The sequence below is a fragment of the Xenopus tropicalis genome, chromosome 1 (assembly GCF_000004195.4).
Source record: "Xenopus tropicalis strain Nigerian chromosome 1, UCB_Xtro_10.0, whole genome shotgun sequence".
NCBI classification, from domain to species: domain Eukaryota; kingdom Metazoa; phylum Chordata; class Amphibia; order Anura; family Pipidae; genus Xenopus; species Xenopus tropicalis.
This window is the reverse complement of record NC_030677.2, coordinates 64,017,170-64,037,065: the sequence shown is the minus strand read 5'-3', so window position 1 is coordinate 64,037,065 and position 19,896 is coordinate 64,017,170. Positions and strand designations below refer to the sequence as shown.

At 35.9% G+C, this 19,896-nt stretch overlaps 1 protein-coding gene across 4 annotated transcripts in view; it reads right to left on the bottom strand.

The window, feature by feature from the left end:
• sclt1 (sodium channel and clathrin linker 1) overlaps window positions 1-19,896 on the bottom strand; it is a 69,997-nt gene that overhangs the window by 7,252 nt on the left and 42,849 nt on the right. For 3 of the 4 annotated variants that reach the window (NM_001199930.1, XM_018091526.2, XM_018091529.2), the window contains 3 exon segments: window positions 7,642-7,838; window positions 8,595-8,787; window positions 15,775-15,920. In NM_001199930.1, the coding sequence (NP_001186859.1) occupies window positions 7,642-7,838; window positions 8,595-8,787; window positions 15,775-15,920 (536 nt within the window). 4 annotated transcript variants of the gene reach the window in all.

The window sequence follows — 19,896 nt, the reverse complement described above, 5'->3', positions numbered from 1 at the left end:
CGGTTCAGGATTCGACAAGATCAGATCCTTTTCTAGCAGGATTTGGATTTGGCCGAACCAAATCTGAACACTATATAAAGCAAAAAATATGGTGTGTGCCCTACGCACATAAATCATTTTGGATGCGCCAGCAATTTCCAACACCTTAAAGGGTTCAAATTCAATACGGTATTCGCCCAAATATCAAACCAATGGGTTCGGTGCATCCCTATAACCATATACTTTTTGAAAGTTCACATCCAGAGTTTCTTAAATCTTGTATTTTATAGAATCGTATTTTCCACAATTCCTTAGGTACAAAAAATCATAAATATGAATGCTACGAGCCTTCTGAACAGTTTGATTCCTAATGTATATAAAGGGGTGCACGTGGCACGTAAAGACTCCGAGATTTAAAAATGTGAATTTTCATTACTGAAACACACAAACCCACTGCCTTTGCTTTATGTTTTGTAAGAGTCGCTTACAATAAGTTGACCTAAGAATACCTGTTTTTGGAGAGTAAAAATTCTGTGTAATACAAATAGCTGAAAATTGTAAGACAGAGGTTAATAAAGTCAACTCAGTACAGGTAGGGAGTGGGTTATACAGAAACACGTTATCCAGAAAGCTCAGAATTACAGGAAAGCCATTTCCTATAGACTCCATTTTAATCAGATAATTACAATTTTTTAAAATGATTTCCCTTTTCTCTGTAATAATAAAACAGTTCAACGTACTTGACACTAACTAAGATAAAATTAATCCTTATTGGAGGCAAAATAATTCTATTCCTATGGGGTTTAATTCATGTTTAAATGATTTATTAGCAGACTTTAAAGTACATAAATCCAAACTACGGAAATCCTCCTTATCCAGAAAACCCCAGGTCTTAAGAATTCTGTATTACAGGTCCCATATCTGTACTTGATTTTACCATCCCTATAAGATTACATACTGTGCACCTACTGTCATTTCTCGAGGAAACCTTGCATAACAGGCACCTAAGACTTATTTTTATCCTTAGACTATTCTACAAATAACTGGAAGTGTCCAAATGTCTTCTTATTAACAGCAGGTTAAGTCCACTCTTCAACCATATAATTAAAAACTATACCAAAATGAATCCACTACAAAGATGTAAACCTGCCCTGTACATGTGGCTGGTTGGAGTCATTAGTTCTTCAATGTTGGCATCTATAGACATATTTGTATATGTGAGTTAAGGGCTTCAACTCAAAATCTACATGTATTACTTAGGCTGATATTACTAACACTATACACATGAAACAGTATTCAAAGCATAAATAGAAGAGGGTTCCTTATCCAGAAAGCTCTAAGTAATGGTAAGACCATCTCTCCCATAGAATCAATTTTTATCACATAATTCACATTTTTAGAAATTATTTCCTTTTTTCTCTGTAATAATAAAACATTTTGTACTTGATACTAAGGTATATTTAATCCTTATTGGAGGCAAATCAATCCTATTGGGTTTAGTTAATGTTAAAATGATGTAATGGAGATCCAAATTACAGAGAGTTCCCTTATCTAGAAAACTCCATGTCCCAATCATTCTGGATAACAGGTCCCATAACTGTACTAGAAAGAGAAAAACTAAAACAGGGTATAATTAACAGAGAAAAAACTAGTAGCCACCAAGTAGTAACTATGAACTGCAAACCTAACCATTGTGTTTATCTTAACAATAATGCTGTCTGCTCTCAAGTGGCAAACTAGCATTCACTTACATTTCCCTATTGATTTTACGTCACTGTGAACTCCTTCAGTGAACGAGAACTACTTGATTTTGTTTTCTACACAGGAGCGTAGAAATGCATGCACTTGTCAGAATGAAGTAATACTTTCTGGCTGGCACACACAGGAAAGAGAAATCTGTAAATTCTTAAGGAAACAAATAGATTATTTATTACGCCCATAAGAATTAAAAAGCATTGCTTCTGCCATATGGACAGAAATCATATGGCTCAATGGATTCTTACATTTTTAAATGTAGGGGGAGGAAGCCGTGTTACTCCTTGTATTCTTGTACACTTGATTTCTTAAAATGTTGGCAAGTCAAGCTTTGTGGCTGTAAGTTAAAAAACAAAACAAAAGACACACCATGTATGTGCCGGTGAAAATATTACAGGAAATAAAAGATGTGGCGCTATACTGACCGGAAAGTAGGGTATTTCTCTACATTCAGACAGTTTACCCCTTTATATGATTTTGAGGTTCTGGCTTTGGATTTTCCAACCTTTGAATAAAACGTTTGCAACCAAAATGGATTCCCCAATAATAGAATCGTAGAATAACCAACACATGCTTGTATCAACTCTAACTTGAAATTATTATAGAACACTAATAGGCTTATTTATCAATTTTGTGAATTCGAGTTTGTTTTCTAATCAAATAAAGTCGCATATCGAATAGTCGATTATTAATACGGAAAACTCGTTTGAATAAAAAACTTGAATATCTCAATTTTTTTCCTCAATTCGAGTTTTTTTGCACTTAAAAAACTCAAATTCAAATGTCCAGTATTTATTAAGTGCAAAAAACCCCAAAAACTCGAATGTAAAATTTCACCATCTGAAAGCTTGCGAGTTTCTATAGAAGTCAGTGGGATTTGTCATAGGCCAAGCCATATTCTACAAACAATATTTCAAAAGATATTTGAGTTTTTTATTAAAACCAATTTTCCTTATTAATAAATAAGCTACCATTCAATTTGGGAGTTTATTCAATTTAGAGAAGCAAACTCAAAAATTGATAAATAAGCCCTTTATAGTTATTTAAAGGGAACCAATTCACCCCCAAACTAGAGCTGAGAGATGACAGCCTGCTCTCCTGGTAGGGCAAATACACCACCCATAATATTATAAGGATAACCTTTATGACCAGGGTACAACACCAAACTTAACTGTAATTGTTGTCAGTAGTATTTGAGCATTGGATAGCCTCTTACATGTGTGATGACCTTTTATTTGATGTTTATCACCCGCCCAACTGGCTAAGGACTAAGGAAAGGAGGTCAAGAGCAGGTTTTTTTTACATTCTCCACATATTGATTGGGCAGATTTTAAAAAATTCTGTTGAATAATGACTGTTTTGGCACATTGATACGGTGCCCTTCTGAAGGGTCTCCCATTATGATCTGACTGTTGACCCGGGAGCCAAACATTTGACATTTGATTTATAATATATAAGCCTTGTATCACTGCAAGACTAAACTCTAGAACATGATCAGGAATTCCCAACAGATACACTACACACCTAAAATACATTTTTTCAAGTAGTCTTACATCTAAGATGATATTCAGAACTACACCGAATTATTATTCTAATGAAGAGGAATGGTTATTGCTGTGCTGTATATACTGCACAAAGGAAAAACATGTGTGCCTTTAAAAAAAAAAAGAACATTTTTCACATTCACATAATGATCACTTTGCTCTGAAAAGAGGTGCTGCAATTTGCAAAATGCCAAGAAAAACAGATGCCTCAAAAACCACCCAATGACAATAGATTACACTGTCTGTCTCGATGTATTGCAGAGATACAAGTTCTATTAAGCTGCTGAGAGACTCCGATGCCAATTTAAAAATCCGGGCAATGTTCCAGCTCAGTCACTGCAAGGTTTACAGATCTTTTGTCAGCTCACAAACGGCACAAAAAAAAAAAAAAGAAAAATTCAAAGACCCTTTCCAAAAGGAATGGGAAAACGTCAGGCGCGGCTTCAGCTCTGGTGAGAATAAGCAGCGTGGGATTCGTTGCCCAACACCTGTTAAATATACTTCTATTTCCTTTCTGTACAGGCTCTGTCGCAGGGGCAGACAGGTATTTGCTGAACCTATTTAAAATCAGTCTAAATAAGAGAAACATTAAATTCTGCTGAGCAAGGCTTTAATTAGCATACCTTGGAACAGCAAAGCACTTGGATGAGCTTCAAACCTCAGCAAAAATGTCATCTAAAGGGCATTTAGTGTGAAGGAAATGTATACAGAATGCTATACGTGTTTAGAAAAAGCAGCTAAATGGGACGAAATTGTGGCAGATTTTTACACGTTTTCTTTTTCTCTTGCATTTTCTATGCAGATTTAAAGAAATTCTGTAACACATTTTAGCTCTATATAAGAGAGGCAGCTCTGTCACAAAGACACAGCCCATAGCAAACAGAATAACAGGTTTTATAGAACTGAAACTGATTATGATCTAGTTTTGCTGATGTGGTAAAAGGCTGTAATTTGTCAAGGGATTTGAAGCTCAATTAAAAGACATCACTGATAAAAAGTCTTTTGCTGGAGTAGACCTAATTTAGGTAGGATAATTTATTTAATTTCTTATATCAAAAGCCAGCCTTCTATTAAAGGCCAGAATAATATTTTGCTTTTTAAATTCTATTTTAATTTCCTATTAATCTTTTCAAACTCTTTTCAAAGTGATAAGCATACCACTAGATTTCCCTGATACATTTTTAATTAAACTGTTTTTTTGGTATCAGTAAAGAGTTGTAATCCTTTGTAAATATTCTAGGCATCTTTATACTGTCTTGTCTGGCACAATGTAAACCCCATGATCACCCATATTTGTATGGCAGTAACATATGTCCATGCCTACTATGCAGTCTGCTTGTTGGTACCATCACTACAAGCAATCCAACCAGTCACCCAGAGAACTGCAGCTAAATGCCTCAATGCTATAAACATTACTTTGATTAAAACAGTTTCTTTGGAGTTTTCTGTTGCTTCTGACAGCTGCAGTAGGACCTTAAATACCAGTGTACCTGATCCTTAAATAGATATTTTTTTTACCCAAGAACAAGATGTTCTGCCTTTATGAAAGATCTACATTTAACAAGGTGTGCCCTTACCAGGAAACCCTATATTAATTATTGCAAATACAAATGTATCAGGACACTCCAAATTGTTTCCAGAAGCAATGTCAGCACAGGAATTATTGGAAGGGTTTGTGGGTTTTTCACAAGTGATCAGACGCAAACCCTAACATCTCCAGTATTGGCTGGAGAGGCATTAAGTTTACCGCAAACAGAGCAGTGAAACATGTCAACATGCACCCTTGTGAAACAGTTTGGGGAAGGCTCTTCATATTTCAGTACAATGAAGCCCTTGTGCACAAAGATCAACACAGAATGGGTTTACTGAAATGGGAATGACGGAACCTGACTGGCTTGAACAGAGCCTCAACCTCAAGCTGACTTAATACCTGTTAGATTAATTGAAATGATGTCAGATGTAATTTCCAACATTAATATCTCGCTCTTGTGGCCGAATGAAAGCAAATCCCACCGTAGTGTACCACAATCTAAATGAAACACTACTAGAAGGACTAGCTTCATATTCATTTCCTTTGCTTGGAAATATATGGTCTGAGGTTTCCAGATACTTTTAAACATATAGGGGCACATTTACTAATCCACGAACGTCCGAAAAGCATCCAAATACGTTTTTTTTGTATTTTGCGATTTTTTTTGGAAATTGTCGCGACTTTTTCGTAGCGTTACGACTTGCGCGAATTGTCACAACTTTTTCGGAGCTGTTGCGCCGAGTACGAAAGTTTCGGATTCATTCAAGCTTCAGTATCGTGACTTTCCTTGGGCCAGGTTGGAGCTGCAGAGTGCCATTGAGTCCTATGGGAGACTTTCCTTGGGCCAGGTTGGAGCTGCAGAGTGCCATTGAGTCCTATAGGAGACTTTCCTTGGGCCAGGTTGGAGCTGCAGAGTGCCATTGAGCCCAATGGGAGACTTTCCTTGGGCCAGGTTGGAGCTGCAGAGTGCCATTGAGTCCTATGGGAGACTTTCCTTGGGCCAGGTTGGAGCTGCAGAGTGCCATTGAGTCCTATGGGAGACTTTCCTTGGGCCAGGTTGGAGCTGCAGAGTGCCATTGAGCCCTATGGGAGACTTTCCTTGGGCCAGGTTGGAGCTGCAGAGTGCCATTGAGCCCTATGGGAGACTTTCCTTGGGCCAGGTTGGAGCTGCAGAGTGCCATTGAGCCCTATGGGAGACTTTCCTTGAGCCAGGTTGGAGCTGCAGAGTGCCATTGAGTCCTATGGGAGGCTTCCAAAATCATGCAAAGTCTGAAAGTTTTGCCCGCCGTTTACGAGCACTCAATACGAAAAAAGTCGCGACAATTTACGAAAAAGTCTTAACGGCGATGAAAAAATCGCAAAAAATACGAAAAAGTCACAAAATTGTTCGTTTCCAATCCGAATTTTTTCCATTCGGATTCGTGGATTAGTAAATGTGCCCCATAGTGTACCTGGGATCTAGTAGAGCTCATACAGTCATGGCCGAAATTGTTGGCACCCCAGAAGTTTTTCCAGAAAATCAAGTATTTCTCACAGAAAAGTATTGCAGAAACACATGTTTTGCTATACACATGTTTATTCCCTTTGTGTGTATTGGAACAGAACAAAAAACGGAGGAAAAAAAGCAAACTGGACATAATGTTACACAAAACTCCAAAAAAAAATTGAAAAATTTCTGGGGTGCCCACAATTTCGGCCATGACTGTATGTATACTTTAGTCCTTACTTACCAACCTTCCCAGAATATTACTTCCCCTAATGCAGCTCATCAGAAGAAGGTGGATCCAGTTTCTTTGAACTTGTTAACACAAGAATTGTAGCAACCAGGTAGGCCTTAATGCGGGTGGTTACAGAGATAGTTTTATCAATACCTCTTTCGACCCCACCACTGTAAAAAGTAGTATGCCTGGGTGATGACATCTTCCAAAACCATTAGTTATACCGGAAAAACGGATTTGTGTAGCAAAAGATAAACTCTGCCATTAAAAAGGTGGTTCACCTGTAAGTTACCTTTTAGTATGTTATAGAATGCCCTATTCCTAGCAACTTTGCAATTGTTTTTTTTTTTGTATAGTTATCCAATCATTTGCCTTTCTCTTCTGTCTTTTTCCAGCTTTCAAATGGGGGCAAATGACCCCGGCAGTCAAAAGAGCTCTGTGAGGCTACAGTGTTATTAATATTGTTACTTTTTATTACTTATGTTATTATGCAAGTGCTCTACTATTCATATTCCCATCTCTCGTTTAAACCACTGCCTGGTTGCTTGGGTAAATAAGACGCTTCTAAAATACCTAATTGAGAGCTGCTGAACCAATTGCAAACTGTAATTCAATGTCTACATTACATTAAAAGTTAATTTAAAGGTGAACTACCCCTTTAATCACACCTAATTGTGCCAAGGTCAGTTTTATTTAATAATAAATATTACATGGAAATTGTTACTGGTTAAAAAAATAATGGGGTATTTAGATTCCTTCAACCCTCCCCTTTAAGTTAGCAAATAAGTAAGTGAATAGGGACATCCTTATACTCTTCCATCTATCTCTGCCACCACAGCTTTTTTTTCCATAATAAAGACATTTTAGGACTTGGTGAATAATGATCTACAGTAGCTGCCTGTAATAAGCAAAATACATTTTAATGTTTGGTAAAGTTTACAAGGGTTATTGCAACCGTAGCTCTGTATCTGAAGCTGCAACGTTTTTCTAAAGGATTGTTATCAGAAAATGACTTTCAACAAAAAAATAACTTTATACCTCAATGTATCTAAGAAACATAAAAAAGAACAAGATTTATGTTTTCAAAGCACTTTTTCTATTTAACAGTACATACCGCAGATTCCCCAGCCTGGCCTCTGTACTCTCTGTTATTTTTCTTGCTTCCTCCTTCCATTGGTTGGTTGCTTTTTGCTGAGCCAACAGAAGCCTCCTCAGCTCATTTATAGAATTTCTTTTGCTGTCTTCCATCTCTTGCAGTTGTACTTCAAATCCTTGCTCCTTCACAGAAAACTCATGCTCTAGTGTGCTAATCTGTTGCAAAAAATAGATTTGTTGTACAGTCACATAGAAAAAAGGAAAAAATAAATATATATATATATATATATAGTGAATAACGTACCCCCCTATTGAAAAATATTAGTATATTATAAGTCACAAAGGAGTTCCACGACCATATAAAGGTACAAGGCTGAAGGCCGAGTGATTTCATACAGGTCATGGAACTCAGAGGTGATTTCTGATATCCTTATATTTTACAACATGGGGTACACTATTTATTATAATACACAAGTTTCACCAAGTCGTGTGACAGTAAATAGTTCGCTAAGCACCGATTATAAGCACTGCTTATAAGGATATAATTTACAGGATCTTCATTGGTCTTGTGTATTATATACATATATACTAGTGTTTGCATCCACAATGTATCCAATTCAGGGGCACAGGATAGAGAAGCCTACAGTATCCAGTCGGTGGTTTTAACTAATCGAAGGTGGGATTATCGTATGGTATATGTAAATTTACCCAGGAAATCCCATTGTGCAAGTTCTAACATATTTAGATAGGTGAATTTAAAAAGGTGAAAAAAAGGCACTGGAAAATATATTTAGACCAGTCCTGAGTAGGAAGACACGCAGATTTATAGTATCCTGCATTTTTTGGGTCTTCAAACCTAATCATGTAGATGCAGATGTGCAATAGCCATTTGGATGAAAGGAGGTAAAAGAGGACCCGGCTTTTTAGGAGTTCCCTTAAACTACACCACTAAAGCTCATTTTGTTTGCATACCTGAAATTTAACCTTTTGTTGCACCTCTGTAGCAGTTTTCCGCCATTCGTCTACTTCTTTTCGTAACTGTTCATTCTCCTGCACAAGTTTCAGTCTTTCTTCACTTACAGAATTACTGCTCTCTCTTTCAGATTCTAAAGTCTTGTTGAGCTTCTCCATTGTTTCATGGCATCGGGACAAATCCTCACTAAAGCTGGAAAAATCATTTCAGTACATTTATAACTGTCTGAAAGCCTGCTCACAATAATATTGGTTACAGTCATTTTATTTATATATTTGTGTATATATATATATATATTTACACACATAATTCCAACACTAACATTTTGTTTTCTGTGATATTTTTAGAGGGGTGCTAGAGCCAACCCAATTTTTTGCATTTCTCTCTCTTATAATGCTGAATTTCTCCCATATAATGGGTTACATCCTTAAGAAAGTTAAGTGGATGGGGTGGTGTCATGCTTAGAAACCTATATGTATGGATAGACAAATAAAGATAATAGATAGATGATAGACAAAATCTCCTTATGTATTAACTTTCTAATGTCACTCCTCCCCTACTTGACCCGACTATTCTTTCAGTTTATTACACCAGTCTTATTGTTCATTTGTGATTTCCAGTATATCTCAGTTGCTCCACACATAATCAAATGAACTCATTTACAGTATCATGTCTGCTTTAAGTCCATTCACCTCACAAAGGGCATTTTGCCTTCCATTTTTACTATGGGCCCTCCTAGAAGCAGTGTATTAGGGTTAAGGTTTGTTGGATATTGTTCACTAATCACGGAGATGTGTTTTTACTTATGTCTCTTCTAAAACATACTGGGCCAAATTCAGTTCCAAGAGCAAACTTATGGGTGAGACTGAATTTGAGGGGAGAAAATCTTTTTTTCAAAATCTGGTTCCAGTTTTTCCCGTAGACTTAAATTGAGTTTTCATCTGTAGTAAAAGCGCTTCTATCACCCAGTATCTAAACTTTTCCAAAAATAAATTATAGATAATTATCATTTATGGTGGCAGAGAATGATTTTTGTATGGTATGCTAATTGTTCATTACCACTGGGACATACATTTTTTTGGCAATTATCTTTTAAATTTAAAATTGAGAGTAGTCTCTATTGAACTATTCCTGGCTGACCCAGCTCTGTAACAGAGCGAGTGGAGGAAATCACACCTTAAGACCAACTGGACATAATGTGAAACTGGAAGTATCAGTATCTAGGAATGCTCTTTGAGTGGGGTTATCTATGATGTTATTATACAACATAAACTTATTCCTCAAAACAGTGAAGATACATAGTGGAGTGGTTTTGCCATTTTTGGTATGATAGGAGCTGAATGCTCTGGGCTGGAAGAAAATTGCAGAGGCTGAAACTGCCTCATATTTCCTGAGAAATGCACAAGGACTGACCATTCAAATCAGAAATGTGTTCATCGGATGAAAAGTGCCAGTGGCAAATGAATTGTCCAATTTGTGTTTGGGGTCCAGGTTTAGTAAGGCTGGGTTATTTGTACGCAACTAGGCAAACAAACAGGAGGGATTTCAACCTAAAGATACTGCGACCGAAAGATCTGTATTATAAGGGTAAGAGATCTTACTAAGCTGTCAGATTCATTTTATTCCCAATTAATAATTTCAAATGAAAAGGCATCAATGCTTTTAATGCGCTGTTTACACTATTGATTGCAACTGATGTAAGTGTGTAAATCACAGTTTAGCTTTAATCACTACCCCATTGAAAATTAATGATTTCCATTTATCTGCCCAGTCAGCAGCAAACATCCTAAAATACATAACATTTATTACTCATGTTTTGCATATATAAGTAAGTAGAGTAAAGAATGATAATAATAGTAAGTAAATAGTAAGTCTTAAAAAAAAATATATATATATATATATATATTTATTATATTTTTTTCAGCTTTTGAAGGAATGGGCAAAACTGTGATGCCTACATCAAGTAGTTTTATAGACTGTATCTGTCTATCCTGAACCTGCATATAACAATATCTTAGTAGGAACAGTCTTTGTATAAGAAGGGCCTTCATTCTATAAATGAGTAAATTGCTATTGATGACCAGCAGGGTGCCAAGAATGCGCCAGACCCCCCTGCAAAAAATTCTTTGGAGGGGCCCAGGCGCACAGGTACTATCTGCCACCCCCCTCTTACATGCACATGTGCCCACTGCTAAACATTTGCAGTGGGCGCATAACTGGCAATTAGATCAGCTATAGAGGAAGCAGCCCCTGTGGTCCAGGCTCCACCCAGGCAGACGGTCATGGTTTCATTTCAATATGTGTATCATGTATACGGTATATATTTATAATTAATTTTTAATGATCAGTGTTTTCCACATAACCCCAACTGAATGAGCTCATGTCAAAAAGGGGTACATTTTCGCTTTAAGTTTAAACTTGTCTGTTGACTGTTTTTGCAAATCTGGGTCCTGCAACCCCAATTAACATTAAATGGCGGCCCCCCCATAGCTACATAGTAGCTTATATATATAAACTAAAAGCAAAAGGTTAAAGTATATTATTTATGATGTCATCTTCAGTTTTCAGGTAACTGGTCCTTTTAATTTAAAACTGAATGAATGGAGAAAAAAAAAAATCCATGCCTTTTGGAGGATTACAGCATTTGGTCTAGGCTAATCATAAGCTTTCAGAAACAATATACTGTATGTATGATTTACAGATCTATGCTGCTAAAAGGAAGGAAGGGCTCATAAACCAACCTAGAATGATAAAATAATGGAAACTAACAGGCACATAAAAAGGGATGAGAGTAATAAAGAAGCATGTTGGAAGTCAGAGTCTAATAAAAAGAATTTTCCTTCAGGGGATCTTAATTCTTCAATGACTTGGCACTTTATTTTTGGTCAACGAAACATTACATTGCTCAGAGGCCAGATGGAGCATAGAATTATACCGAATGTTGAACAATTTTTAAATATATTACACATTAAAAAATTACACATAAAAAAAACAAAAAAAAAAAAACATTGCAAATACCAATATGGTAAGGGGAGACTCCTCAGTGGTAAGGAAATTGTATTAGTTTAGCACTGAATCTCAAGGCAGTAAGTGGGCTGGCAAGGGAACCATTGGGGCAAAGCTAACGACATTCCAAGAGTAAAAGAAGTCACCCACATATATATATAGTCTTGCAAAGAATCGGCACTCACCAGTATCGGGCACAGGCTGGGTGCTGACAAAAATAATACATCAAACTCAACAGTAGAAAGCACTCACAGCTACAGCATCAATCAGGTCAGTGATTTATTTCAGCATACCATCTACGCGTTTCGATCACCACAGGATCGTCATCAGGATGAGTGCTTTCTACTGTTGAGTTTGAGATATATATATATATATATATATAGTATAAAGGGAGGAGCACACCCTATAAAAGTCCAAATGCCCTTGGTGCAGGTAAAAAAACAAAAATATAATAGAAAGAGTGCCGCACACATAGGGACTTGATACAAAAGAAAAAGTGGTTTTATTGAAAAAATTCCAACGTTTCGAGCACAATCTGTGCTCTTCCTCAGGTTTGTCCCTGAGGAAGAGCACAGATTGTGCTCGAAACGTTGGAATTTTTTCAATAAAACCACTTTTTCTTTTGTATCAAGTCCCTATGTGTGCGGCACTCTTTCTATTATATACAGGTATAGGACCCATTATCCAGAATGCCCGGGACCAAGGTTATTCTGGATAAGGGGTCTTTCCGTAATTTGGATCTTCATACCTTAAGTCTATTAAAAAATCAATAAAACATTAATTAAACTCAATAAGATTATTTTGCATCCAGTAAGGATTAATTATATCTTAGTTTGGGTCAAATACAAAGCACTGTTTTATTTTTACAGAGAAAAAGGAAATCAATTTTTAAAATCTAAATTATTTGCTTATAATGGAGTCTATGGGAGACAGGCTTTCCGTAATTCGGAGCTTTCTGGATTTCGGGTTTCCGGATAAGGGATCCCATACCTGTATATATATATATATATATATATATATATATATATATTTATTTGGGACCTTGAAAACAGCCAGCACCAAGGGTCTTTGTGTTTCAAAAAATCTCTTGTGTATTATAATTGCATGTACAACCGACGTCGGTTGTATATGCAATTATAATACACAAGAGATTTTTTGAAACACAAAGACCCTTGGTGCTGGCTGTTTTATTTTGATATATATATATATATATAGCTCCCACCCTTCCCAGCTGCAGTCAGGTGATCCCAGTGGAGCCAATAAAAGGGCAACCATATGGGGGTTTTAACCTTGAAAGCAAGAAAGTTGCAGGTAAAACTTAGTCCCTTGGCTAAATGTATATTGAAGCAGTAGAATTCTTAATGAATCGCATAAGTCAGTGTAGGAACTGGTCAAAAGGGATGACTTTGACGCAGTTGGCCAGCTTGAAGTATATTGCAATATATGGACAAACAATCCCTGTTTTGCTTAAAGGGAAGGGCATTTCTTAGTAGCTTAAATGCACCGAATGTCTTAATGTTCTATATATTGATAATGGGTGAGTGCAGAGGATCTCTTGTTGTTATATATATACATCAGCACACGTAATATAAATCACCTGGGTGCTACCTCCATGTGTCTAATTATCCAGAAGTCCAAAAATTGGGTGCACACCAGGATATTTTTTGAGGATTAAAACGTTACTTTTATTTAAACATGCTGTTAAAACAGGCCAACGTTTCGGTCTCCTCCTAAGACCATTATCAAGACCGTCTTGATAATGGTCTTAGGAGGAGACCGAAACGTTGGCCTGTTTTAACAGCATGTTTAAATAAAAGTATGTTTTAATCCTTAAAAAATATCCTGGTGTGCACCCAATTTTTGGACTTATATATATATATATAAAAAAAAACTAGAAAGAATATGCCGCATACACAGGTCTTAGATGCAAAAACAAAAAAATTGTTTTATTTCGATCAAGGACTTTAGTCTCCTGTCTCCTGATTCAGTGCTAAACTAATACAATGTTAGACATCTGTCCACTCCAGCCTTTATTTTTGCCAAACTATATTGCAAATATTTTTAATTTTGCAGTCTATCCATTTTACCCAGTTTAATTTTTACACTGAACTGTTCCTTTAAATAAACACATGGTGGACAATAAAATGGAAAATGCAATAGGGTTAAAGTAACTAAATAACAATTACAAATGCAGATGCAGTGGAAAGTAATACAATAAAGTTGTAGTAAATTTAACAGGAGAATTACTGCAACACCACTAAATCAGCAACGTTAAGACAGGAATGCTGTCCAGAAACATCGGAATATTTTACATCCTACATAGTGACATATTTTCTATGCAAGAAACTTTGTTCTCAAAATGCACCTAGGCCAGAATGGGCACATTTTTAGATTGGCGCCATACTAGCAAAGCTTTTCTGTCCTACAGATGGGCCAAGATATGATTGGGAAAGCAGAAAATGTAGAATGGTTAGTAGTGAAAATAATAGTACAGATGCCAAGAGAGAACAAATTAGAAAAATATATAACAGCATGAAATAAATTAGGGCTAGCATGCAACTGCTACACCTGTCAACTATAGAAGAGCTATATTATATCTTATGAAAAGTTGTACTGATATATTCATCCACCCCTCTATAACAAAAAGACTGCTGAGAACTTTCAGTTGCAGGGAGAAGATTATTGGCATTTCTGGGATATGCTATGTTTAAAAGTAACTGCAAATAACCAAAAGGGATACAGTAGCTTAGAAGTTGCAATAGCAAGAACCACTTTTGGCCAAGGAACGTTTTACCTAAAACTGACCTGTTTCCAAATCGCTCTGAAACTCTCTAATACTTGTTAGACAGCACTATTATTATTGTTATTTATATAGTGCCAAAAATGTACGCAGCACTTTACAGAACTAGTGTCTATGAGACAGCAGCAACTTTCCCATTCAAATAAAAGGGAGATTTGTGCAAAAACACGAACATTGAGTGCGAATGAAGGAACTGCTGTCATCGCATGGACCTGTGTGCCCCGAGCCTTTGGGGAGGATTTTTCTTTGACATGACCTTTTTTATGGTATCATTTGTACAATTAGCATTTATTGTAAAATACATTTTTTCACTTGTAAACCTGAAATGTTTAAGTGTGTTGGAACCAGAGCATAAGAATATTTATAATATTAGTCAATTTATGAACTACATTGGGAGTTGTAACAAATGCAGTAAGGGGGTGATTTTTCAAAGTTCAACTTTGATTTTTTTTTTTCACGATTCAAGTTTTTTTGAGCTAAAAAACTCACGTTGGCATTATGATTCAAAAACTTGAATGTCTGATATTAATTAAGTGCAAAACACCTGAAAGCTTGAATGTAAAACTTAGCCATCTAAAAGCTTACATAGAAGTCAATGGGAGTTGGACTTGGCAAAGTCATATTCTCAAATAGAGTTTTTTGAGATATTCGAGTTTTTTTTAATCAAAACAGTTTTCCTTATTAATAAATAAGCGAGCCTTTGATATGCGAGTTTATTCAATTAAGAAAAACAAACTCAAATTCACAAACTTGAACACTGATAAACAATCCCATAAAAGTGCATCTACAGAAAACCGATTTCTTAAAGGTCTGTTAATCAGACCGAAATGTTGATCATTCACAGAGTCCCATGATAGCTGGACCTTTGCATATTTGCTACTGAATAAACTATATTAATACATCCAATTTGGTTTAGTCTTCATTCTATGGCAAACTAGTTTCCAAATGGATAACTACTTTAACTTGAAACTACTTGGCTGATTTGGGTATTAGAAAACAATGATTAGAACTTGAACTTAAGAAAGACGAAAGAATGGTGTCTTGGTTATAAGTGCTATAAAACTGGAAGTAATAGTTGTTTTAAAAAATAAATTTGGAATCCATTCCATTTTGAAAGAACGAAAGGAAAATATGTTCTCCGCATTATTAATGTACTTAATACACTGATAAAAGTCATACATTAAGTGCAGAACAGTCTGTATAAAAAGAAATGACTCTATAACAAAAGCCAACAGTCACACATCATAAAAAGTAGCTTTGTGCCCATTCAGAGGTTAGTGTAATTTCCAGTTATGCTCACCACATACTTTTACATCTCTCAGAATGCTTTTATGGAATTATGAAACTGTAATTTCAATGTTATGGTTGCTTACTTGAGCTCCATTTGCTTAATTTTATTTTGTGCAGCATGCAGCCTTATCTGGAGGTCATCTTTCATACGCTCAGCATTTAGAAATCGCTGGTGGAGCTCCTCCTGTTTTCTATAATCTTTTTCATTTAGTTGACCGTCACGATAGACCTAACACAAAAGATGTTTATACTTTATCATAACGGCAGATTGAAATCTACTTGAGTCCTCAAAATCACACAGAAAGGGATCATTTATCTGCTACAACAAAATCAGCTTGAAAATAGTTTAAATGTTGGTGTTGCTCCAGGAAAATCTTTTGAGAGCAGCATTATACAGATATGGGATATATTATATGGAAACTCAGTATCCAGAAAACTCTCAAGTACAGGAAAGCTATTGACCATCAAGCCCTATTTATGTGAACAATTCCTTGTGTTTTCCTTTTTCTCTGTAAAATGTGCCTTTTACTTGAGGGTAACTAAATTCATGTTGGTGGCTCAACAATCCTATTGAGTATTTTTATTCTGTAAATGTTTTTTAAATAGCCTGAAGGCATGGTGCTCCAAATGATCAAAAAAGCCCTAGGTTCCATGTATTCCAGATAGATTCCATACCCATATTAAACACTAACTGCAGCAATCAAGAGAACAGAGGCAGATTTATGACATATGAGTTTAGAGCTTAATACATAAAAAAAAAAATCACCCATGCTCTATTCATTCCTATGGGATTTTTAGAAGTGTATTTATCAATGGGTGTAAGAATTCACCAGTTGATAAATACGCTTCTTAAAATCCCATAGGAATGAAATAGAACATGTGGTGAGGTGAGTTTTTATGTATTAAGCTCAATATTCATAAATGTGCCCCTTATTGCAGTTTATTTGATGCAGTTTATTGTTTGTTGTAGATTTCAGTTGTAAATGTCTAAACACATCCAACAACTCTTCCTCCTTGTGTGCAATTGATCAGATGAGGAAGGAAGGACACACTGGCACCTAGTGCAACTGTGTAGAATGCATGTTTGGACACCTTTAAATAATAGTGTCAATACATACGCAACTTTGCATCAATTTTAGCACACCACACACACAAGTGTATTCTTATATTTCTAAAATGTTTCTGTAATAAAATATGGTCATTTTCTGTTGATCCAACACTTTCTTTGTAAGAATATGCCAAAGGAAGCAGGATTTAGCTCCAGAAATAAGTGGTATGCAGCATATTCTTGGGAACCATATGACACATTAGTGCTGACAGTCTGGGGTTTTGATCGGGATATCTAATACTTGCCAGATAATGCTAATGCCTTGGAAATTTTTTTCTGGCAAAGACAGGTGTTTTGGCTGCCAAAATTTTTCCCTGAAATGAAGTTATCACAAATATGCTTGTGCCATAGGCTAATTTTGTGAATACTAATTCTTACTGTAATGTACTTTCATAGGACAGTAATGGCAGGTTTTTTTTTCTATTTTCATAACTTAATTTTGATTTACATTGCAAGAATTATTTCTAAAATAACCTCTTAGGCTTTAAACATTAGTTTTAATTTGGCATACACTTCTCAAGTATCTCCAGACTTTCTGACATTGGACCTGCTAGAAAAACACCTATGTATTAAGACAGATACTGTAAATGCAAAGATAATTTCAGGCTGCCAAGATCACAATTATAAGTTAAATTCCAGAGAGAATGATAGTACTCTTTTTAAGCAAACATGCAGTCAAGATTATAATGTCAGTAAATTGGCCCCACAGTTAAGATGGCTGCCTCATTGCAGTACTGACAACAAATAAGAATATGGCAGAGAAAAAAAAGACAGAAAAAGAAACACAGTGGAGTATAATCAGAATAAAGGCAATACTAAAACATAGCTTTTCTAAGCTTACCAAGTTTGCTCTGATATACGAATAGGAGTGGGCCTACCCTACTATGGAACACTGCACTTGCACTAGCAAAGGACAATAACGTTTGTCAAGTTTTAACAGATTATATTAATTAAGAAAATGAAAAGATATGATGGTAATTAAGGTAAACCTGTATTAGTGACTCTTAAAGAAGAAAGAGCCTTTAATAACAATAATAATGGTTAGGAACAGACCATCCTATGTATTTTCTATGAAAACGGTGAGAGATCAGTTTATAACAGTAATTTTCTTGAAGGGCTTTGCTAGTTTGTTTAAAGGGGCAGCATGACATCTTTGATAAAAAGAGGACGCTGTAAAGCTCTTCCTTAACAAAGGATATGTGCCTTTTACAAGAAATACTTTTGAAGCCCCAAAGCATAATTTGGCACTGACCTGTTGGATTAGAAAATGTCCATCAACAAAAACTGGGGCAAGATCTAAAAGGGATACTCGCATAATTTTGATGGTGTCATTTTAAATACACTGTGTCCCTGCAAATATTTCATTCTGACATGTATTTATTTATTGCATTCCTTATTTAGTTGGTATGTGGGAAACCGTTTCAGTTCATTATGAATGATTCTGTGCTTGCAGAAACAGACAGCAAAGCAGAATGCAAGTTCTTTCAGGCAGCTATTGCCTCAGGTATTCAGTTCATACATCCCTGTTGTATGTGACAGATAGTTTTCTTCTATTTTCTGTTACAAGCTTTTCTGACATCTCAGATTGTTTGTGAGGTAATTTTGACACGTAGGATGCTGAAACCTACTCTAACCTTCTTTTACTGAGGTTAAGGGTGGGGTCTGGGGTGTCAGGACCCATTAACTCTTATTGAATAAGGGAACTTTTCTTAAAGTTTTATATATATATATATATATATATATATATATATATATACACTGGGGGTCATAAGGAAGGATAAAAAAGCTAAAGCAAATAGCATACGTAACATAACAGTTTCACTAAGGGTTAATAAACTGCGAAGGTTCAAATCAGCTGCTCTGTGTGTGTGTGTCTGTGTGTGGGTGTGTGTGTACGGTGTTTTGTGACATCGATTTGATGGGCAGCAGATAAAGAAAAGTTGTAGCTTATCAAAACACAAATCAGTAGACTAAGCGAATCCCGGGTAACGACAATAATAGCTTGCATGACGTCTAGATTTTAAAGTTAAATGCATAAAAACATATTTCCGTACATCGTTATCTGTAAAGAACACTATTTATTGATGTGTAAGCAGAGTGTTTCCCTGACAGTATTCCTTTAACACATCTAATGATCAAACAAAGAATTTCCCCCGAACCCTCATTACAATCATCTGCAAAATCTCTACAACATATCTATTTTGAGAAATATTTACATAAGGCGATAATAACCATTTTTGTGACTTGTCATTTTCACCTATTACATCCTTCCTCTTTACTTCCAACAGTTCTTGGAAAGCTTGAAGTCACAAGATGATAAATATTTAAGATACTCTTCAGAGATATTTAATTAAATAAACCTACTTAAAAGGAATTAACAGCATTGGCTTCTAAATGTGTGTGCAGGCATGAACAATTTTGTAGGGTTCTCACATTTACTGCACGTTTAGGCTTTTTTCATAGTTATGTTCAAGTAAGAGACTTAATTATGGGACTGATGCTCTTTGGGAAAATAATAGTTTTTAGAACTGAAGCCCTCCTGGCATACAAAACAAGTTAAATGCAGAGTAGAAAGTTTTTTAAATTTGTAAGTTTTGTATTCTGAGCTGTACGTGTCCCTATTTAATATTTCTATCCTATCAGCAGGCATTCCATTTGGGGTACAGAGGGGATACTGCAGTCATGGATCCTGTAGCAGAGGGGAGCTCCAAGATGTGTGAATCATGGAAGTGAGGATTACGTGGCATGGAGAGTTTGGATGAATAGTGGCAGGGATATGGAATTATTTAGGGAGTGGCTGGGGCAGATTAATAATTTCACTATGGCCCCATTACTTGTTGGTAGGACCCACTATCCAGGGGGACCTGGTGACCTATGGGCTAATGATAACTCTGCCCCCCAGGGGGGAGGGCCCTATGATGTAAGCAGGCAGGCAAGCAGAAAAGTATCTTTAGAAAATATAAACATTTAGGTCAATGTACCCTTTTTTTAAATTTATATTGGTTTGACTTCTGAAATATACCAGAGACTGCAAACATTAAGAACAGATTTACAAAGAAAATGTAAAGTTGTTACATGGTCTTTTTACAAACAAAAG